The sequence below is a fragment of the Ordospora pajunii genome (assembly GCF_021821965.1).
Source record: "Ordospora pajunii strain FI-F-10 chromosome Unknown Cg_02B, whole genome shotgun sequence".
In the NCBI taxonomy this organism is placed as follows: domain Eukaryota; kingdom Fungi; phylum Microsporidia; family Ordosporidae; genus Ordospora; species Ordospora pajunii.
The window spans coordinates 1-21,518 of NW_026848118.1; the positions used below are offsets into that span (position 1 = coordinate 1).

Sequence of the window (21,518 nt, forward strand, 5' to 3'; positions counted from 1 at the left end):
CGAGTATGGCGTAGAGTGCAATAGTAGTGAGAAGTATTTGATATGAGCGGAGAGTGGATCAATACATTACTGAAAGAAGCACGGCAAACGAGAGGATGATGCATGCATCAGCACATCTAATGGATATGCCAATGCGGAATTGGAGAGAAGTGGCATTGCAGCATAGCATGTTAATTATCAATAAAATAAAGGCATTTCTTTTATTAAGCCATAACGCCTTTTTCGATCACGAATATCCCGTCAAGGAAGATTCTACTGTCTCTGTTTTTTGCCTTGCAGATGTTGGTGATCGTACCTGCACTTTGAGAAACATCTGGAAGCGATGGTCCTTCAATCACAAGCGTGTCCTTTGCATCTCCAAGCTTGACTTTTGCCACACCTCGCATTGTGAATTTCTTAATGTTCTTTTCTCCAAGGAAATTCTTCACAAGTAGCACCCTTCCGTTCTCCTGAACTTCAAGATTGATCGAAAAGTGGTTGTACACTGCCTTCATCGTGAATGCAAACCCAACAGTGACTGCCTTGATGCAGTTTCTCAGCAACGACTCAACCGTTGTTGCAAATGCTGCTGCTTTCTTGTTTGCATTCCAAAGCCTGATTCTAATGCATCCTTCATATATGTCAAATGTAAGCATGTGCCGGGTGCAATCCTCTTCTACCACTCCTTTTGGCCCTTGGAACATAAACACCTTCCCCTTCTGCTGCACAATGCAGTTTTCTGGAATCTTCACCATCTTTGTGACAAGAATCCTCATCGGGGATAAATTTTTCAGGCCATATTAAGCTCCACATCCTCAACCACATGAGGATAATATATGCAGCACACATGCATGCCAAGCAGGGACATACATAATGAAAGGGAATGGTGGTATGCACAGCATTACAGATGAATATGCACGGTTCATGTGTGAAGCCGGCTGGCATGTTTCAAGCCGGCTGCATTTGTGTAATCGCTGAGTGGTTTGGCTTATCCTGGCAGCCCTAGTATGGAATTGAACACAAACAATAAGAACACAAAAATATGGCTTGCGAAGCTTCCACTGTTTCTTGCAGAACGGATCTTAAGCAGCAACGAAGAAGTATCGATAGGCGAGCTTGACATATCAAAGGCAACGCAGACAGAAGCAGCCGTATTGAGTCTCCGACTTTCTAAAGAATTTTGCTCGGGAGGCTTTCCGTCTGCATTTGATGTGAAAATCAAGCCTAAGGAAAACAACATGTATGTTGTAAAGACATACGAAAACAATGCAGAAGTTGAAGGCATAATCAACAACGAATGCTACATAACGCCTGTAATTAGCACCGAATATCTGGAGTATAAGAAGCAGACAGGATTTCTGTGCGATACAAAGAAAGGCGATATCCAGGTGATTGATTATCTTAGGGAAGGAAAGAGGGGAGAGAAGTTTGGGAGTCTGAGAGAGCTGGAGTATCTTGCGAGGAAGAGGAAGAAGATGCTGATGGATAAGAAACGAGAAAGGCTTGGTAAAAGCGAGGTGATTGATTTGGTATTCAAGGCATTTGAGAAGTATTCGTCGTGGACGGTGAAGGATCTTGCGGATTTCTGCGGACAGCCTGTTGCATTTATTCAAGAGATTGTTTCGGACATCTGCGTGCTGAATAAGAAGGACTTGAAGAACATGTATGAGCTGCGTCCGGAGTATAAGCAGTAGAATATGAACGGCAATTTTTTTTACCCCAAGAATGGTAAGTGAGGTATTTTAATTCTAGGGCTGTGTCAGGAACAAAGTAGTGAAGAGAGCAGCGAAGACGATTGCAGAGAAGTATTTTGAAAGGCTTGACAACACTTTTGACCACAATGTGCTTGTTGTGCAGGAGGTTGCGGTAGTAAAGTCGAAGAAACTGAAGAATGAGATTGCGGGGTATCTGACGTCGATATACAGGAGGATATTGAAGGGGATGTATCCGAAGGTGTATGTGAAGAGCCACGAGATGGAGAGGGAAAGGAAGGAGAGTGTGGTTCCGAAGGTGTCTATTCTTGATGTGGATTGCATGGAGGTCGATGAGACAACCATGGACATGTTAAGAAAGCATGGATATGGAGGCAACTTCAAGGTGCGCAATGCATGAGGGGCATGCAGGCTAGGAATAAACTATTCTATGATTTACTGGTGTTGATTGTGTATTGATGGGAATAATTGCTGTGCATCTGGAGGCACGGTACCTATTTGCAAATTGGGCTGGTTAAGAGTGGCCAATCAATTGAATATGCTGCAATAGATGTAAAGGAACATTGAATATAGCCTTATATGTGATTGTACATACAGTGTTGGAGGATGAATAATGCCACTGCTTCGGATATATGATGACTTTAGATCTAGTGTTATTTCTGGGGTAAATATGATGGGAAATACATAATGCACAGAGCCCTGATGCTGGAATGTTTTATTTCGAGAAAGGACCTGCTGGAGCTGAAGAGGATGGGAATCAGGCAGTTGCTGATACAGCTTGTGAATGCAGTGTATTCAATAAGTGGCACGTACATGATCTGGAAGCTAATTTCTGTACTCCTAAACAATGATAGCCCGATAGTTGTTGTGCTGAGTGAAAGTATGGCGCCTGGATTTGAGAGAGGAGACATTCTCTGGCTTGCAGAAAAGAGGTTTGGTGTTGGTGACATGGTGGTGTTCAAGTTCAGCAACGAAGAAATTCCGTGTGTCCATCGATGCATCAAGCAGTTCGGCGAAAGATATCTTACAAAGGGCGACAACAACATCAGCGATGATGTTTCTCTGTATCCAAGAGGAAGAAGTTACCTGACAGCAGATGAAATCAAAAGTGTTGTTGTTGGATATGTACCTTACTTTGGATGTCTAAACCTGTGGATTAACCATGTGCCTGGAATAAAGGCCATAGTGTTTTTGATTCTATCACTACCGGTCCTTTTAATACGCGAGGAGTGATCTCTATGCAATAAATCATTATGGAGACTTAATGTATGCTTTCAGTAAGAGATGCAATTCAAGTAAGTAACAATGCTAGTCGCAGCAGAATTGCATTCGATGTATTTATTATTGCATTATCGCTTGCTTGCCATTACGCAATACATGTATGCAGAAATCATCAGGTATTAAAGAAGCAATTTTATTTCTTCAATCATTCTGAGGCTGTTGCTTCAATGATGCATTACCCCCCCCCCATGTTTTCATGTGCTTTTCGTACTCATTGAAGAAAATCGCATTCGACATCGTCACAATATCATCGAATGTTTTGCTATCCTCAGCCCGCACTTCGCATAGGCATGCACACGATGTAGTCTTCAGGTTCACAAGCTTTCCGAGAATCACTGAACTCTCGACTATTGCATATGGAATGCCCATCTTCTTGCAAAGCGTTGGAAGAAACAAGACAACCTCAATAGGATCAACAGATGCTGATATAAGAACAAGCTTTGCCTTCTTTGTCTCCACCAGGTCAGTCACATGCTTCAGCCCAAACTTCACAAGAATCGGCCTTGGCCCCTTTTTTGGATCTTCAGACTCCAGCCTTGCTTTCTTCTCAGCCTTGTTCTCAGGCCTGTACTTCATAAACAGGTCAACTACCTTCTTCGTGTCGTGCTCAGACAAAAACGTCTTGAATTGGTTGATTGCTGGCGGAATCCTGATTGCGTTTGCAAGCTTGTTTATCTTCTTCTTTATAAGTATCTCCCTCTCCATCTTCTCCTGCTCTGTCAGTTTGGCTTTCTCAACCGGTATTATTGTGGGCTTTCCAAGGACCATGTGAGGGCAATTTTTTTTTGGATTAATCACTGCTGATGCAAGCACATGCTGAATGGTTGAAGAATCTGCAGACGTGCATTGCGTGTGTTCTGATTACCACGCTCAGCTTGCTATGATTGCACAATGCTGCTGCTCGCTACACACAAAAACACATCTTCGCACACAGCCGGTTGGAGTGGTGGATATCTGTGGTCGAAACAGTAGGTTTGGAGAAGAATAGCTGCATCAGCACTGCGTGATTGATTGGTGTTTCAAGGTATAAAATGATTGTTTGTGCACCCCAAACAAATGCAGATCTTCGTGAAGACTCTGACTGGAAAGACCATAACTCTGGAGGTGGACGCTCATGATACAATTGAAACCGTAAAGACAAAGATCCAGGACAAAGAAGGCATTCCACCGGATCAGCAACGACTGATTTTTGCAGGGAAGCAGCTTGAGGATGGAAGGTCCCTGTCTGACTACAACATTCAGAAGGAGTCCACGCTTCATTTGGTTCTTAGATTGAGAGGAGGATATTAAATGTGTTTAGTTTTTGAGTACTGTTGCGTTTATTTGTAAGAATGGAGTAGATAGTGGATGCTGTGTGCAATGAAGACCGAATGCTTTGGGCTTGTTTGTATGCAGAGCAGGAATATGCTTGCGGAAATGCGATATGGATTTAATGCTAGCTTGTTGATCAGGCTGCAAAGTGTGATTGTGCTATGCTTGAAAATACACAAAGAATGATCCCCAAGATCAATAGCGATGGAAATGTCCGAGAAGAACTACAAGTATGGGGTGACTGGGCCATTGTCGATAAAGGAAAGCACAGAGGAAGAACATGGGATGTCTGCAGAAATGGACAGATATCTGGAGGAGTGCGGATTCTTTGAGGATGAGTCCGAGGGGCAGACTAGGGAAAGAGTCCTTGGCAGATTGAACTTCATGGTGAAAGAGTTTGTGGCTAGGATGGCAAAAAGCAAAGGAGGCATGGAAGGAGAAAAGCCATGTGGAGGAAAGATATTTACTTTTGGCAGCTACAGGTTGGGAGTGCACAGCAAGGGGGCAGACATTGATGCCTTGTGCATTGTTCCTAGGCACGTAAGCAGAAGCGACTTTTTCGTGCATTTTTACGAAGAGTTGAGGAATAATCCAGGCATAGAGGAGGCTACAAAGATAGAGGAAGCATTTGTACCAATAATTAAATTCAAGTTTCAAGGGATTCCGATTGATTTAGTGTTTGCTCGGCTTAATGTTCCTGTGGTGAAGGAGGGAATTAATCTGTTGAATGACACGCTTCTGAAGAATATGGATGAGAAGTGCATCCTGTCGCTGAATGGATCCAGGGTTACGGACGAGATGCTGAGCCTTGTTCCGAATGTGAAGGTGTTCCATTCTGCACTGAGGTGTATTAAATATTGGGCAAAGAGAAGATGTGTGTATGGGAATTCGTATGGGTACTTTGGAGGAGTTGCGTTTTCGCTGTGTGTTGCACGAGTGTGCCAGCTATATCCGAATGTAAGCTCGTTTGTAATAGTCTGCAAGTTTTTTGAGCTGTTTTCGTCGTGGAAGTGGCCGATGCCTGTTATTTTGCGCCCGGTGGTTGATCTGAACTTCAACCTGAAGGTATGGGACCCGAAGATCCACCCTTCTGACAAGTATCACAGGATGCCGGTGATTACGCCTGCATATCCTTCGATGTGTGCTACGCACAATGTATCCAACAGTACGCAGCATGCGATTACAGTTGAATTTGCAAGGGCAAATGAGATTCTGTGCATGCTTGAAAAAAGCGACAGCAAGAAGAATGAACAAGAGAAGAGCACGAGCGAGAGGCTTGAAATGAAGAAGAGCTGTTTCAGGAAGATATTTGAGCTGTCTGATTTTTTCAGCAAGTATAAGCTTTTTATAGAGGTGATGGCGATTTCTGTTGGTGTAGAGAATGAAGGATTCCAGAAGTGGGAGGGATACGTTGAGTCGAAGATCCGGATTCTTGCATCTAAGTTTGAGGCCGTGGACGACATTTTGTATGCAATACCGTTTCCAAAGGCATTTGAGATTTCTGGAGAAAGGATTCCAAGTGTGTGTGCAAATGCATGTGCAAAGGAAATAAGAAGATGCACTGTGTTTTTTATTGCAATTGACACTATTCCTGTCAAGGGGAAGAAGGTGTTTGTGGATCAGCAGGTCAAGGACTTTGTTGAGTTTATAAATGAGTATGAAGGAAGGCCTGATGGAATGAGCATTGAGGTACACAGTCTGAAGAAGAAGGATGTGCAGGAGTTTCTACGAATGTACTATGGAAAGCCGAAGGAGCAACCTGAAGAAAGTAAAAGAAGGAAGGTTAGTGTTGGTGGAGGAGACGATAAGTGATGGACATGTGTGCAAATGGAGTAACATTATCACATGAATAATATTGAACGAACAGGAAGGCAAGGTACGGAGTGGAAGAAGAACGGCTTGATGTGTTTGTGGATGAATAAATACTTTGATGTTGTTAATGAGCATACATGATATGCCGTGATATGTGCTGGTGACGGGGATGCGATGTACGAATAAACTGATATTGATTCGAAAGGAATGCTGATGATTCCCTCCAAATGAGGATTTCCCTCCAAATGGAAAATATATAAACAAAAAGAAAGGCCCTGAGGAATGGCGCAGGGAAAAGGAGGGAAAGCAGATCCAAGAGTGATGGGGAAGGATGAAGAGCATCATAAGAGCGTGATGAAGCTGAGCCAGATAAAGAAGATTATGAAGGACAGGACCCGGATGAGGATATCGAAGGATGCACTTGTTGCAGTTGGAGCATGTGTGATATACCTGATTGGAGAGATTACTGACGGAGCAAGGAATGTAGCAAACACCGATGGGAAGAAAAAGATTATGCCGAAGCACATTAACAATGCAATCTACAATGACACTGAGTTGCATTTTATTGGGCATGACTGGTTGATAAAGAACGGCGGAATGAAGTCGAGTATTGTGCCTGGAGAGATTGCAGCAAGCAGCAAGAAGGTATCTCGTGAATGAAGAGATGTATGACTTGATGATTTGAGTGCATGGATGTTATGTGCTATTAAACTTTAGCTTCGGCGTTATTTTGTGTGTTTAGTGACGATAGTGAATGTTTGGGAGGGATAGCCCCGAACCTGATGAGGATAGTTGAGATGGCGATTAGGCATGGGGCAAAGAGGGCCAAGCCTATTTTTTCGATAGATGTGTATGGCACTATGATTGCCACGTGCTCGCTAGAGGGCGAGGTCAATATATGGGATGCCGAATGCAGGCTGACCAAGACAATCAAGAAGCATACCGGTGCGGTGCTTTGCATCCGATTTAATGAAGATGGGAGGTTTCTTGCGTCTGGAGGAGATGACGGAATGGTTTTTGTGTATACAAGCGATGGCGATGTTGTGTATTCTGCATCTGAGCATGAGAGTGATGTGAGCAATGTGATGTGGACAGATAGATTTCTGGTTAGTGTGGGATATGATGGATGGGTTGTGCTTTACGACTTGAAGGCGCTCTGTGTTGCCAAGAAAATGCATTCGCACGAAGGACAGATAAAGGGAATTTGCATTGATAAGAACTACAAGTACATGTGCACACAGGGAGAGGATGGTCTTGTTGTATACAAAGACTACGAGGCTATCAAGAAGATGGATGCATCGAAGGAGATGATTCTTGAGTCGTTTTTTTCGAGAATGGGATGCTCGCCAGACGGCAGGCTCTTTGCATCAGGGTTGTCGTTCAACACGAAGTGCAATAGTGTGGAGGTGTTTGATTGCGAACTGAAGAGTGAGTGCTCGCTTATTGGGCATGCAGCGCCTTGCGAGGCCGTTGCTTTCAATCCAAAGGTGTATATGGCAAACAAAAGATACTATGTGATGGCGGTGTCTTCTCAGGACTTGAGCTTGTCGCTGTGGACATCGCTATCTGTGAAGCCATTTGTACTGATCAAGAACCTGACAAAGTTGCCTGTACTAGACATGTGCTGGAACAATGAAGGAACAAAGTTGTATGTGTGCTCATACAATGGAGAGGTAGTGAGGATTGATATTGATGAGGGAGAGCTCGGAAGCATAAGCGAAGGAGTAGATGAAGAGGATGAAGGAATCTTGTTTTCGATAGAATGTAAGGAGATGCTTTCCAAAACCTCGCCATGCACCGAAGACAAGCATCCTGAGCAGAAGAAGAAGACAGTAAGGCCAGTGCTGGTGCTGAGCAAATCTGTGGATGGAGAGCCGGCATTGAATGGTGTAGAGATGCACACTGATCATTCGTTCCTGGTGATGTTTAATTATACAAGCAAGAGGATGATTGAGAAGACTGTATGCCAGACCCTGTCACGAGTATTTGGAGATTTTAGTATTGAGTTGAATGCAGACAGGAGCAGTGTGTGTGTTAAGCGAGGAGGGATTGAGTTTTACAGAATACATGGGAGAATAGAGTTGGTGTGTGCTACTAAGAAGTATATCTGTGTGTACACTGGATGCATCCGACTGTATGATCTGAGGACAGGCGTGCTGGCAATACCATTTATATGCTCGCATGATGTTGTGATGGTGGATATACTTAGGAACGATGTGCTTTACCTGCAGTCTGATGGGACGTTTACAGTGTTCTCGATGCACAAGCGCAAAGCATATCTGAGCGGGGTGCTTCCAAGACTCGACATGTTTGCATCTCTGCGGTTGGATAGGAAATACTTTCTTGTTGCTGTGTTTGGTGAAGAGGAGTATTTTTTTTCGAAGAAGTGCAGAGTGTGGTTTTCTAAGACTCCGAAATATAACACGGTGTGGTCTAAAGACACCGATATGGCCGAAGATCGTGACGAAAGCCTGGAATGTCTTGAGAACGAGTTTCTTGTGGCATATGCGGCAAATGACAAGAGAGAAATGGGAATTGCTGTAAAAAAGACCATAAAGGCAGCGTGCAGGATGAAGAAGACAACGGACTATGTGGAGGCGCAGCTTGGAAGCATGATCAGAACAATGATCGGAGTAGGGGAAAATGATTACACGATCCGGATGCTAGAGATGCTCAACACCAACCATTCATTCCAGCCATTTGTGTTTTCGATTCTGAAGGAGATTGGGAGAATGTAATGTGCAGTGGTGTTTATTAAGTAGAAGAGATGGTGGTATTGCTTGAATGCACATGCATCTTCGATTTGAAGACACTTAACAGCCTAAGAAGCATCTTAGATGCATATTTTGTGACTTTTATCATTTGCTTGATGAACGAGGATGTTAACAGAAGAAAGTATGTGTTGACCAGGACCACTTCCCACCATTCAAGTATGCATATTCCCATTTCTAGTGTGTATCTGTAATACAGCATGCTGATGAATTTCCATATGGATGCAAATGGAGCCGTACATTTTCTATTTCTACTCACCGTTATCATTGGATTGCATTTGCATGCTGCGCCTTGATTTCTACAGATTGCATTTGCTGGAAACCAATTGCATGCCGATATTATCTGTGACATTATATGCTGGCATGCTGTTAAGTAAGCCAACTGGTACAGCCAATTGATTGAGCACTGCAGGTATAATCCATCAATGCATTCCAGGCATTCTCACTAATAAACGTATTGCCATTCAATTTATTTCATTCGATTAACCGTGTGCTTAAAGATCAAGGCACATCATTTCTGCACTTGTAAAGCTTATCTTGTCAAATGGATCAAAAGCATAAACCACCTCGCCTCCAATCAGCTGCAATGCAAGCTTTCTAACAACATCGTTCTGATGCAGTGCAAGAATCCTCAGCACGTGCATGTTGTCGAATCCCTTCATCTTGAACTTCCTTGCCTCAGAGCACATTAGAAGCACAGAAACAATATACTCCGGCGTGTACATAAGGCAGAAATCAACCAGAAACTCACAGAACTCAACATCCCTGCTTCTCATAACCGCTTCATGCACCATATTAATAAACCCTGGCATCCGCTTAGAATCCCTCATCTTGTGCGACTTTATTGCTTCCTTGAAAAACTCCACAACTCGGGCATCCTTAATTCTCAGCAATATTTTGCCTGCATAGAAAATCATCTTTTCCGTATGAACCGCTCGTCTCACTATCTCCACATTGCCTATCTGCTCATTTTCTATATTCTTTCCAAGCCCAACAATTATGTCCTCAAGCAGTATATTCCTATGCTCTTCAGGCATACTCTGGCAAAAGTCTTTCAAAATAACATTAAACAGTCCAAACGCCTTCTTCTTGTTCTCAAAGTCAAGCCTTGCAACAAACCTTAGAAAGGTGTGTCTTGAGCGGAAAAGATCGTTCTTGAAATAGAAATCCTCCAACACATCAATAACCACCTCCTCGTGCCCAGGAACCAGCTCGCTTAGCTCATCAACCACATATTCAGAAATTTCCTTTTTGTCTCCGAGCTTGTTGACAAATAGATGAATCAGATCAATAAACAGAATATTCTTCTTCAGCAGATCAACAACCAGCCGCAGCACCTTCTTCTTAATGTATTCGTTCCGTAGGTTCACATCAAACGACCTTACTATCCTCTGCTTGATGTAGAAGTCGTCGACTTTCTTCTTTGACACAAGAATGTCTCTAATGTTCTTGAGCACGTGGTAATGAACATCATTCCTCTGGTTTTCACAGAATGCAAGCAGCCCTTTGAAGTTCTCCGGCGACGGGTTTCGTTCAACCATCAGCGTAAGAACATCGATCTTGTCCGTCTTTGTTCCATTCATCAACAACTCCTTCTCGAGCTTGCTAGCATCAGGAAACACATTGTCTCTAATCGGGCACGGTCTTCTTTTCAAAACTATCCCTTTAGATCCGCTGCTTTTTTCTGCTTGCTGCGCTCGATCTGCATTCGATCCCTTTCTGTTTTTCTGTTTCACAGCAAGCTCCTTAGTCGCATTACTGGTACTTTTGCTTGGCTGCACATGCTTGCTATTGTCGATTGGCTTCTTGCTTCTCTTACTTCCCAGCACTCCCATACAAGGGCACTGCACACAACACATATTGAGCATCTACGATTCACTGATCTTCTCGCCCCTCAAGTGCATGGCATCGCCTTCAAAACACTTTGATGTGTTTGGCATGCAGCCTATATTCAGCATAGACCAGCATGCACTCAAAAAGCAGTACCACGAGCTCTCCAAAAAGTTCCATCCTGACGTACAAGGCAACTCTTGTACAGCACAGGCACACATGGACGAAATTAACAAGGCATACAGCATTCTAAAAGACGACTTTTCACGCGCAAAGCATCTAAGCTGTATCGAGCCATCGCCTGTTAGTCAGGAGTTCCTCATCGAGATGCTTGACTATGAAGATGCAATATCTAGCATCACAAGCAATCACCAAGAACAGGCCATCAGAAACGATCTATTGCAAAGAATCGAGCAGTGCAAGCTCAACCATTCAAATGCTGAGCATTTGAGCAAATGGGCATACTACGAGCGACTAATAAAAATCCTGGACGAAAGCAAAATCACACTGCAGCAATAATAAACCTTTGAAAGCCTATACTGTGCAAGCTTTTCATGCATCCCTTCAACTACAGATACGCATGTGTCTTTTTCAGTATATACCTTTATTTACCAGAAATCTCATTCTTTGCACACAATAGATTATACAGAACAAGCTCATCGGAGCATCCTGCAACCGACTTGGACTCAAGCATTGCCAATTGCATTCCAAACTCAGCACATTGCTTATCGCTCCCCATTACTGTTCCAGATATCTGTCTGATAAGCTGAAGAGCCGAGTATCCCTCCCTCAGGCACATCTTCACATATATATGCATCTCTGACTTACCAGTCTTCCAGAACCCATCAACCACTTCATCGGGAATAATCCCTACTGCCTCCTCAATGCACACATCCTTCAGTGGCGCTGCCCCTTGAAGAACATTAATCGATCTCCTGAGATCATTCCCACATGCCATAAATAGCCTTCTGTACCAGTCTGCATCATGTATCAATCCCTCGGCTTTTCCAATCGACTCAAGGATTCGATTCTCAGTCAGCATAAACCTCACACTCACAAGTCTGCTTCGCAGCGGCCCAATCACCCGAGATCGATAGTTCGTAATGAATATAAACCTTGTGTTCTTTGCATCCTCAATCACCCTCCTCAGGCAATGCTGTGCATCAGACGTAAGATTCTCACACTCGTCCAAAATAACAGTCTTGTCGCAATCAAGTGTGCATGCATATGCCTTTATCTTTTCTCTGATCACCGAGATTCCTCTCTCGTCAGATGCATTCAGCTCCAGCTTTTTGTTTGCAAGCAAGTGTGCAAACGTTGTTTTCCCTGTCCCAGGCGGTCCATACAGAAGAAGATTCGGATGTCCCCTCTCATTTGAGCTCCTCAGCATCGCCTTCAAATGTTCAGGCCCTTCAAACGTATCAAGTGTCTTGGGTCTATACTTCTCTGTCCACAGGCACATGGACTTGCATTTTGCAAAAAATAAACACATATTCATCCTCTAGTCTCGCACTCATAACGAACAGTTAGTACAAATAACGCATTGGTGCCTAAACAAGAATTCACATCAGCTTCAAAAAATAATGTCATTGCAGAGCAAAGCATCTCAATTTCAAATAGATTTCTTTATCAAGCATAATCTCTTTATTTGTTCATATTGCATCATCCCCACAGCCCAATAGTCTCGTCTTCAGATACTTCCTTATCTGCACTGACTTTCAGCCTGTTGATCATTGCATCAAAGTCTTCCGATGGAGAAGCCCCCTCTAAAAATCTCGGCACTTCATTGCCCGACTCCTTCAGAATCTCAATCAGTGCACTCCTAAACTCATTCGACACGCTCTTGTCGTAGAAAGAAATCGACTTTCCTGCCTTTCCCTCTCGTCCAGTGCGGCCTATTCTGTGTATGTACTCCTTAATGTCCTTCGGAATGTCATAGTTTATCACAAGCTTTATGTCCTTGACATCAATTCCCCTTGCTGCAATCGATGTTGCAATCAGTACAGGATACCTGCCATCACGGAAGCCTTGCAGAGCGGCGTTCCGTTCTGCCTGCTCCTTGTCTCCGTGCAAAGACACACACTGAAACCCTCGGCGCTTCAGATACTTCTCTACATCTGCACATGATGCCTTTCTCTCGACAAATATAAGCACCTTGTCCGGCCGTGCATCTGTTCTCCACGATGTTCTTTCAAAATTGATCTCTGGGCTGCTCAGGATCTTCACAAGCCTCTCGTCCTTGCTGCCAACCTCTACGATCTCCTGCTTGATGTTCCTCAGCGTCTCGGAAACCATCTCAATAGACACCTTGTCTCCAGGCAAAAAGTAGTTTATCATCCTAGTGAGCTTTGCCGAATAAGTCGCACTAAAAAGACATACTTGCACTCCCTGTGGAACATATCCATGTATCTCTCTTGTAGATACCTCAAACCCCATGTCAAGCAGCTTGTCTGCTTCATCAAACACCAGCATCCTGACTCCAGAAAAGTCTATCTTCTTCCTTTGTAGCAAGTCTATTAGCCTACCTGGCGTTGCAACAACAATATCAACTCCATAGTAGCTCGGCAGATCATGCTTCTTGCCATATATCGATACCACTCGGATGCTGGTATTGCCAACCAGCCGTGACGCCTCAACACGAATCTGCTCACACAGCTCTCTTGTTGGCGACACAATGCATGCCTGCGGCTTATTACACTTCTCAAGCCTTTCAATAATTGGAATAAGAAAACACATTGTTTTCCCCATCCCTGTAGGCGCTCTGCATAGCAAATTCCTTCCTTCAGATATCGACGGAATGCAATACTTCTGTATAATCGTGGGCTGTGTGTACTCCTTCTCAAGAGCCTTCGAAAGAAACTTAGACGAAAGATCTCGGAAGGACTCCAGTGTCCTTACATCCTCATTCATCTTCACCCTGTTTCCTTGGTCAACAATCTCAATCACTCCAGGCATCCTTACACTCCTCTGCACATCTTCTACCGTTGTACTGCTTACAGAAGCATTCATAGACTTGCCCACGCTCTCTGCATCTGCTGCAATCTTCTCTCTCGTGCTTATTGCATCTTTCTTATTCAGACTGCTTCCTTTTTCCTTTCGAGCCGGTCTGTCTAAACTGCTTCGGCTTGCCCACAAAAGCCTCCTTCCCACATCTTTGCCATCCACATTCCTGTTTCCTCTGCTTCCTGGTTGCATATGATCTTCTTCTCTATACGATTCAGAATCCATGGGATAAAAAAACACATGCATTATATGTGCCTTTGCCTTTCTCAAGTTCTATTCATCATCAACTTGATTTCATCCACAACTCGGTCGATCCAGTCGCTAAATAAACGGCATTGGCTGCTTCCTGCAAAAGCATCCCTGCATGTTGGATCGTACAAACAAATAATTTGATCAAACATTATGCGTTCATGCACTGCTTCAAATGCCATTGCATCAAAACATTCCAATGCCCAGGATGCTTGACAATAGAAATGCATATACACCGATTCCATATGAAATCCACGACTACTCGACATATGCATCAATATATGCTCCTGAAAACATCAAGAAAAACGACCCGACAGATCCAAACTCAAGATGGTCCACCACCTCAAACGATCATCATCAGTACATCGTGCTACGTGTTCCGCCATGCATTGCTGCAACATGTACTTTCGGAAAGTACACCAAAATGCATGTGTGCAACATCAAGAAAATGAAGATAAGCATATCCGAAGATGGACTTCGGTACAGAGAAGTGTTCTATGGCGGACTTCGGAACGATACAGAAATGGAAACATTCAACCTCAAGATTTTGGACGACATCTACATGATTGCAAGGTACATAAAGATCGAGCCTCTTGCAGCCTGGGGCATCAACTTCAACTACTCTTTGTGGTTTGTAGAGCTCAGAGGTATCACAGATATAGACACACTTGCTAACTACAACCAGCAAGTGGTATTCCAGCGCACACTAAGGCGCTGCCTGGCATTCTTAAGGGACAATGGATTCAGAGACATATACAAAGAGTTGGAAAGTAGATGTGGACATAAATCCAAGGGAAGTGCAGCCAAGAAAATACGTAGTCTTCTTGAGCAGAATATGCATGACGAGGCAGAAGCATTTATAGAATCTTTGGATCCATCGGTATTCCAAGAGTTCATAGACAACTCTGCATATGCTCTTGTGTGGGCTGAGATACCAAAGAAAGATGTGTGGCCTTGCGAGCGAGGAGGCCATCAAATGGTTGAGATGGACGGCAGCATATATCTTCATGGCGGATGGAACGGAACGCATGAGCTTGAAGACTTCTGGAAATACACAAATGGCACATGGGAGCAGCTGTCGTCTGGGGTGATATGCCCAGGAAGGAGAAGCTGCCATAGAATGGTGGCACACAACTCAAAGCTGTACCTGACAGGAAAGTACATTCCATTGTCCTCGCGCAAGGAATGCCCAACAAAAAACAATCTTTGGGTTTATAATGGAGAGTGGCGGCCGGTTGCAGCATATGATGAGCAGGGGCCTGGGAATATATATGACCACCAGATGGTTGTTGCAGGGCACATGCTTTGTGTTTTTGGAGGCAAATCTACGGAGCGTGAAGACACATATTCAGGGCTTTATGTGCTTTGCCTTGATACCCAGCCAGTCATTAGCACTGGAGCAAATACAACTGATGCACACATGGAAATGCCGAGTCTGTATGAGTGCAATGCTTCAAGCTGTGCTGAGCCTGTAGCAAATGCCGGGCATAGCAACTGCACCAGCATGCACAGCAGGGATAGCATGAGCAGCAATGAATACAACGCATTGAATATGCATAGTGGGTGGAGAATGGTACGATCGGATGCACAGCAACCTGAAAACACCCCGGCACTGAGGTCAAGAATGGGGCATGCAATGCTGTACATTCCACAAGAATATGTAGAGGGAAGCATATACAATAATAGCATTGTGATTGTTGGTGGGCAGAGGGGCAAGGAGTCTATCAAGGAAATGGAGTTCTATAAGCTTGACACAGACACGGTTTTTGATCGAGTGATGTTTCCAATAAAAGGAGATGGAAAGGTGGTCCAGCGCAGCTTGCTATACCAAGGGCAGATAGTTGTGCTGTTCTGCTACGGAAGAGATAAGGAAGATAAGCTTGAAGAGATGGAAGTGTATACATATTCTCTTTTGAGGAGAGTGTGGACGAAGGTTGTTGAGAAGCCTGGGATAGAAGGTGGAGTAAAGATCAAGCCATCTGTGAGATCGGCACACCAGTTTGTCGAGTGCAACGGGAGTTTCTATGTGTTTGGAGGAAATGTGCCTGAGAAAGGGGACACTCGGATGAACGACATATGGGTATTCAATCTTATGAAGGCAAGCACACATGAGATATGTCATCTCTGTAAGCTGCTTATAAGGAAGCACAGGTACCTCTATCTACTTGGCTGCGATGAGGAAGCAGCAATTGAATATCTACAGAGTTCTATAGCAAGCATGGTGATTGATAATAGCACACGGGAGATATTTGAAGAGCTGTGCCAGGAGGTGTATGAGCGAACGATGGATACAAACACTATTGAGGATGTATGCAAGCTGCTACCCGACGAGTGGAAGCAATAAAGCGATTGCTGGTGTTTATGTTGATTGATCTTTGCTCTGCTGATTTATTTCTCAAATCATGCATATTGAAGATTGTGTAATATTCCAAGCCCATAAACATGACGGAGGCTTCTGACTCCGACGCATCATTGAGCAAAAGCAGCATATCTGACGGGTTTAAGGTGCGACGAGCAATACCAATAGGATCGATGGATGAGAAGCTGAGGAGGATCAATGAGGAGTTCAAATCAAGGGCATGTGCAGGAAGTGGATTTGTGTTTAACAATAATGTGAGGCTGAAGCCGCCAAGAAGTTATTTTGGAAATGATATGAATGAGAGCGATTCAGAGGCATCGAGATCTGAATGTGGTGTTCAAACAGTCAAAAGCGGAGAAGTAAGTAGTTTGAAGCAAAGAGACGGGTTTGTTGGAGGAGTGATACCTTGGAGAACAGGATCGAGTAGCTTTACAGTGAGCGGAATTTCCAAGGAGAGCAAGCCTAGCGTGCTAGGGATTGATCTGTACAAGAAGCCCGTGGCTGAGCCAAGCAGGTCATGTGTAAGCATGTGCGAGAGTGGTACAAACATTGAATGCAGGCCACGAGCAGGATATGTCAAGTCTGTTGTTGACAGCTCGATGTTCAACAAGGAAACATCATTGAATGGCACGCTGAGTTTTGGGCGAAACACATCGGCAGTGTCTATTGATGGGATGGACATGTCTGGGATGTCTAGCATGATGACTGGCGGATCGTTGCTAAGTAGCAGAGTGTTTTCAGCACATGAGAGACCGATTGGACAGAAACCACATGCGAGCTTGAGTATGAACCGCCCACAGATGTGTGCAGGCAGTCAGAGGCAATTGCTGCCATCAGCAGAATGTAGGGCTGGCTCGCCTACGTTTGCACCTATAGATGTGATGTATGTGAAGTCGATGTATGGGCTGAAAGCAGATACGGATAGCAGTTCATCTGGAGAATCAAGGGATTCTGTGGGAATACGCAAAGAAAAAGGATTGGATGAACCGCCGCTGCAGCTGTATGCTCCGGGAAAGAGGCTTACTGTCCATCCCCGGATTAAAATTCTCAATACGGTGCTGAACTACGAAGGCATGGCTGAAACAACACAATACTACATTTTGATTGAGTCTGATGTTAGCTGGTGCGTCTGTAAATTGATCGGAGAGATTTTGGATGTTGTTCCTGAGATTGAATGCTCGACAATCGCAAATGCACATTCGCCCCAGAGCAGGGCAGTAAGGGACAGGATCATACAGGCAACACTGAACTCAAGAAGTATGAACAAACAGATGCAATCATTTATTCTTTCGGGAATAGTTGATACACAAGAGCAGCGATCATCATATCTGCTGATGGACAGCAACGGATGGAGGGCATATGCCTTCAAGTTTGTTGGCAAAGCTCTTATATGCTACGAAAAGAACAAGGTGTTTAAGATTCTGCTACTAAGTGGATGCAGTGTTGTTCCAATAGACAGCAACGGATTCCGACTTGAGAAGTCGAAGGAAAGCATAGAGCTATACACCACCTGTAAAAAAGAAAGAGACTCTTGGATTTCAGACATACGAGAGTACATCTACAAACTACAATAACGCTACATAGTACGCTAAATAAAAGAATAAAACAAACAATCAGTGCGTTTATTATAATTGCATGCTTATATATAGCCAATCAGCTGATCGGTGTGTGCATCCATATGCGTAAGATCCCGTTGTTATCGATTGTTGTAAAGCATCCTTTGCCAGCAGATAAATTTATCACGTTTGATTCGTAAATCTCAACCTGCATGTTTTTTTTTTCATTCAGATCCCATATCATGAATCCTTCAGGCTGGCCAACGAGCAAATGGGAGCCAATAAACTCAAGAGCTAGGACAGGCCCGTTCTGCTCAATAGTGTCCTGAAGTCTGCACGATGGCTTTTCGGGCTTTATTTTATACAGTCCTGCGATCTTTCCATATCCTCCTATTGAGGCCAACATGCTTTCTTGTGAAACTGCAATTGCCAAAAGCCGCTCCTCATTCGTAGAAGTGAGATACGATGTTTCTGCATGCACATCGATCACAAGGATCTGATTTCTGTTCACGACCATGTACACAAACTTCCCATTTGGACTCACTATCATCAAGCCACTCAGTTCCTCGTTGACTTTCAGCTTTAGAACCTGCTTCTGGTCTTTGTAAACTTTCAGTATCTTGTCTCTTTCTGCTATAAACACCATGCTGTTCATTATCTTAAGTGAGACAGGATCTGATGTCCTTAGCAATCCTTCCTGCATCCTGCTCTTTACATTCCATATTCTCACTGCTGCTTTTCCGTCAAACACATACAGATACTGCGAGTCTGATGCAAAGTCCATCGGGCATATCTTGTATTCCTGAGCATCTGCCCTAAACATCCCTGCATCGCATCTTTCCATTTTTTCTGTAGACGCATTCAAATACCAAATCTCCTTTTCCACCAGCATAAATGCTCGGTGTCCGCATCCAAACACCACATACTTACCGCATCTGCTGACTACTGCATTTGTAATCTTCACCGGCAGGACTATCCGTTCGCAAAGACTCACCGAGCAAAATAAATCGCCCTCAGCCACCCAATCACTTCCTCTTTTCAGGCGCTTCATACGCACATTACACTGACTTCCATCTCCCTGTTCAGCATGCTTCCGCTCATTCAATACACTATTGTAGTGTTGGATCCTCCTCACATACTGGCTATTCTCTGCAGAAAGCCGTGAGTTTTCATGCTTCAAGGCTTTGTTTTCTGCAAGCAGCTCGTCATACTGCTGCTTTATAGCATCCAGATATGCCTCTATTCCAGGCTGAAACATTTATAGGTTACAAGGGGTGTATCATTTCTAAAGCCTACTCCTTTATCCCAGCACACTCATCAAAATATAAAATAGACAGCAAACGTTTAATACCCTCTGCACTCTAAATGCCAAGAACAACCATTGTACTGAAAGGAACATTCTCGCATCCAAGATTGTGTTTGTTCTTTTCAATAATATGCCTGCCTTTCTCTTCTTCTCTCAGTATATCTTTTCCATATCTTACTCCCTTCAGCACTCTTCTTGCATTCTGCTTCGATATGAAGTTCTCTTCAAAATAATTCACACTCCTGGCATACACATCTCGATACATATCAATCGTCATGATCCCCTTCTTGCTTAGCAGGCTTGCAAGCACAAACTCCTCCTCTACATTCTCTCCCTTGATCCACATAAGATGCTCCTCGCCAGCAATCGTGCCGCACAATAACACGTATGCTTGGTGTGCACTGGCCTCGAACAAATACTCTACTATGTACCTTACCTGCTCCCTGCTGCAGTATCCTTTTTCAAAAAGACAAATAGTCAGGCACACCATGCTTGGAACAAGCTCCTTCGTCTTCCACAGGCTCTCCTGCTTTATTATCTCAACGACAGACGAAAAATCACTGGATGACTGACAGACAAGAATCCCAAGTAGAAAAAACGATGGTGCATATACCTCAAATATCTCCTCGCTCAGCACCCGTTGTATAATCCTGGATGCAGACCCATCATCGCCATATCTCATAAGTGCCATTCCTTTTACATCGAGCAAATACCAGTATCCCTGTGGGGAGTTGATGCTCAAGATGTTCCTTTCAATAAGATCATCCACAAACTTCACAACTCTTGGTATGATCAGGGAAGTATTCATCCGTGCAATTCTTTGCAGCAGCTTGCATGATATTTCATCTTCCACTCCTGCACTAATAAACTCAACCAGCTTATCCAATATCGCTGTGAAGTGCCCCGTGCCTCCGAGCCTTTCACATGCTCCATGGTCTGCAGAGACATGCTCTTTCGAGTATGAATCAAGATTCCTTAAAAACTCACCGGTATCAATCATTCTGCTCAAATACTCAATTGCCAAGAATGATGCTGGATGCATTCTGCTTATGTATCTTGGATCAACAGATGCATATTCCTGAACCATCAGCAAGTATCTAAATGCTATCACCCCCAGGTACGATGGAACGCTATTCGTGCCAATGATCGCAAAGCACTTATCGGCTACCTCTCTAGAGCACATCCTAAGCCCCATGCACAAAAATATCAGCCTTTCCTCATCCATCGGGCTTGCAATATCAGCAGCAACCAAGGATTCACACCAGCACTCACCAAATACCTTCCTCAGGTGCCCAATTAGCTCAATCACCATTTCTCTATTCATATCATATCCCTTCAGAAGACTTCTTGTGTACAGCAGCACATCCTCATTCATGTCCTCGATCTCCTTCGGCGACAGGTACGCCCCTATCTTCACTGCATTGCAAAGTGCATCAGAAAACTTCGACAGAACAGAGAATTCTTTTCTCTTTGCAATGTTCAGAAGAACAGAATACTTCAGCCGATCAAAGCATGTAATTGTCACAAGTAGCACACCAAGAATCCTCGTCATGTCCACACACTCTGCATACTTCGTCACAAATAGGTTGAATATTTCGCAAATGTCCTTCTGGAGAATCTGCTTCCGAAATAGTGCACAGAAGGATCCCATGAACTTATCTGCATTGTCTTCAAAGAACGGATGGATGTCCTGGAACACCAGTGAGTAAAACATCCCAAGCACATTCTCATCCTCAGACAGGCTCTCGAAGTATGCCTTTCTGAATATCTCCTGGCATAGCTCTATATTCTCGATTATCTCGGTATACAGCTCATTGCTTTGTGTGCATGTTCTGTACTTAGTGAACATGTGGTTCAGAACCTTAAGGCTCCTTGGGTCATGCCTTGCACACAGCTCTTGAACAAGCCCACTCCAACCCGCTCCCTGGAAGTACAGCGTCTCGAAGAAAAAGCAAAGAATCCCAAAGTTGAACTCCGAGCTCTCGAATATCAAGGAAAACAGCACGTTTTTCATCCCATGAACCATTGCTACTCTTTCTGGAATAATGCTCCATTCCTTACACTTCATCTTCATGTATGCAAACGCTATTTCGTTTCCGTTCCTTAGCAGTGCCATGAATTCGTCCTGACCTTCAGGTTGGCTGAGGAGTTGCTCAATCTGGCCAATCGATGGACTTGTGGGATTTATCAGAATGTCATGCAATAAACGCTCCATTTCAGGGGTAGGCATTTGGCTGCTATGTAAGTGTATGTTCACAAGTATCTGCGAGTGTGTACATATGAACTTGTGATGATTTTACAGGCAGGGACGTGCTTATAGGGCGCATATGCACAGGTTCGGTGCTGAAT

At 43.9% G+C, this 21,518-nt stretch overlaps 11 protein-coding genes across 11 annotated transcripts; 6 read left to right on the forward strand and 5 right to left on the reverse strand.

Annotated features, from left to right (window-relative positions):
• Positions 1 to 4,487: 4,487 nt before the first annotated feature.
• Positions 4,488 to 6,095, forward strand: HK407_02g02605 (poly(A) polymerase; the record flags this gene model as incomplete). The annotated part of the gene is made up of 1 exon (XM_060420261.1): positions 4,488 to 6,095. One exon carries the CDS (start codon positions 4,488 to 4,490, stop codon positions 6,093 to 6,095), a length of 1,608 nt encoding a protein of 535 aa, XP_060277495.1.
• A 782-nt stretch (positions 6,096 to 6,877) lies between these two features.
• On the forward strand, positions 6,878 to 8,833 carry HK407_02g02610 (uncharacterized protein; the record flags this gene model as incomplete). Its single annotated transcript, XM_060420262.1, has 1 exon — positions 6,878 to 8,833. The coding sequence occupies one exon, from the start codon at positions 6,878 to 6,880 to the stop codon at positions 8,831 to 8,833; it is 1,956 nt and encodes a 651-aa protein (XP_060277496.1).
• A 29-nt stretch (positions 8,834 to 8,862) lies between these two features.
• HK407_02g02620 (uncharacterized protein) lies at positions 8,863 to 9,060 on the forward strand (the record flags this gene model as incomplete). Its single annotated transcript, XM_060420263.1, has 1 exon — positions 8,863 to 9,060. The coding sequence occupies one exon, from the start codon at positions 8,863 to 8,865 to the stop codon at positions 9,058 to 9,060; it is 198 nt and encodes a 65-aa protein (XP_060277497.1).
• Positions 9,061 to 9,360: 300 nt separating this feature from the next.
• Positions 9,361 to 10,701, reverse strand: HK407_02g02630 (uncharacterized protein; the record flags this gene model as incomplete). Its single annotated transcript, XM_060420264.1, has 1 exon — positions 9,361 to 10,701. One exon carries the CDS (start codon positions 10,699 to 10,701, stop codon positions 9,361 to 9,363), a length of 1,341 nt encoding a protein of 446 aa, XP_060277498.1.
• Positions 10,702 to 10,768: 67 nt separating this feature from the next.
• HK407_02g02640 (uncharacterized protein) lies at positions 10,769 to 11,215 on the forward strand (the record flags this gene model as incomplete). Its single annotated transcript, XM_060420265.1, has 1 exon — positions 10,769 to 11,215. The coding sequence occupies one exon, from the start codon at positions 10,769 to 10,771 to the stop codon at positions 11,213 to 11,215; it is 447 nt and encodes a 148-aa protein (XP_060277499.1).
• Positions 11,216 to 11,300: 85 nt separating this feature from the next.
• Positions 11,301 to 12,194, reverse strand: HK407_02g02650 (uncharacterized protein; the record flags this gene model as incomplete). The annotated part of the gene is made up of 1 exon (XM_060420266.1): positions 11,301 to 12,194. The coding sequence occupies one exon, from the start codon at positions 12,192 to 12,194 to the stop codon at positions 11,301 to 11,303; it is 894 nt and encodes a 297-aa protein (XP_060277500.1).
• Positions 12,195 to 12,358: 164 nt separating this feature from the next.
• Positions 12,359 to 13,945, reverse strand: HK407_02g02660 (ATP-dependent RNA helicase; the record flags this gene model as incomplete). The annotated part of the gene is made up of 1 exon (XM_060420267.1): positions 12,359 to 13,945. The coding sequence occupies one exon, from the start codon at positions 13,943 to 13,945 to the stop codon at positions 12,359 to 12,361; it is 1,587 nt and encodes a 528-aa protein (XP_060277501.1).
• A 211-nt stretch (positions 13,946 to 14,156) lies between these two features.
• Positions 14,157 to 16,292, forward strand: HK407_02g02670 (putative muskelin; the record flags this gene model as incomplete). The annotated part of the gene is made up of 1 exon (XM_060420268.1): positions 14,157 to 16,292. One exon carries the CDS (start codon positions 14,157 to 14,159, stop codon positions 16,290 to 16,292), a length of 2,136 nt encoding a protein of 711 aa, XP_060277502.1.
• Positions 16,293 to 16,390: 98 nt separating this feature from the next.
• HK407_02g02680 (uncharacterized protein) lies at positions 16,391 to 17,881 on the forward strand (the record flags this gene model as incomplete). The annotated part of the gene is made up of 1 exon (XM_060420269.1): positions 16,391 to 17,881. One exon carries the CDS (start codon positions 16,391 to 16,393, stop codon positions 17,879 to 17,881), a length of 1,491 nt encoding a protein of 496 aa, XP_060277503.1.
• Positions 17,882 to 17,960: 79 nt separating this feature from the next.
• Positions 17,961 to 19,121, reverse strand: HK407_02g02690 (uncharacterized protein; the record flags this gene model as incomplete). Its single annotated transcript, XM_060420270.1, has 1 exon — positions 17,961 to 19,121. One exon carries the CDS (start codon positions 19,119 to 19,121, stop codon positions 17,961 to 17,963), a length of 1,161 nt encoding a protein of 386 aa, XP_060277504.1.
• A 103-nt stretch (positions 19,122 to 19,224) lies between these two features.
• On the reverse strand, positions 19,225 to 21,384 carry HK407_02g02700 (uncharacterized protein; the record flags this gene model as incomplete). Its single annotated transcript, XM_060420271.1, has 1 exon — positions 19,225 to 21,384. The coding sequence occupies one exon, from the start codon at positions 21,382 to 21,384 to the stop codon at positions 19,225 to 19,227; it is 2,160 nt and encodes a 719-aa protein (XP_060277505.1).
• Between the last annotated feature and the right edge of the window lie 134 nt (positions 21,385 to 21,518).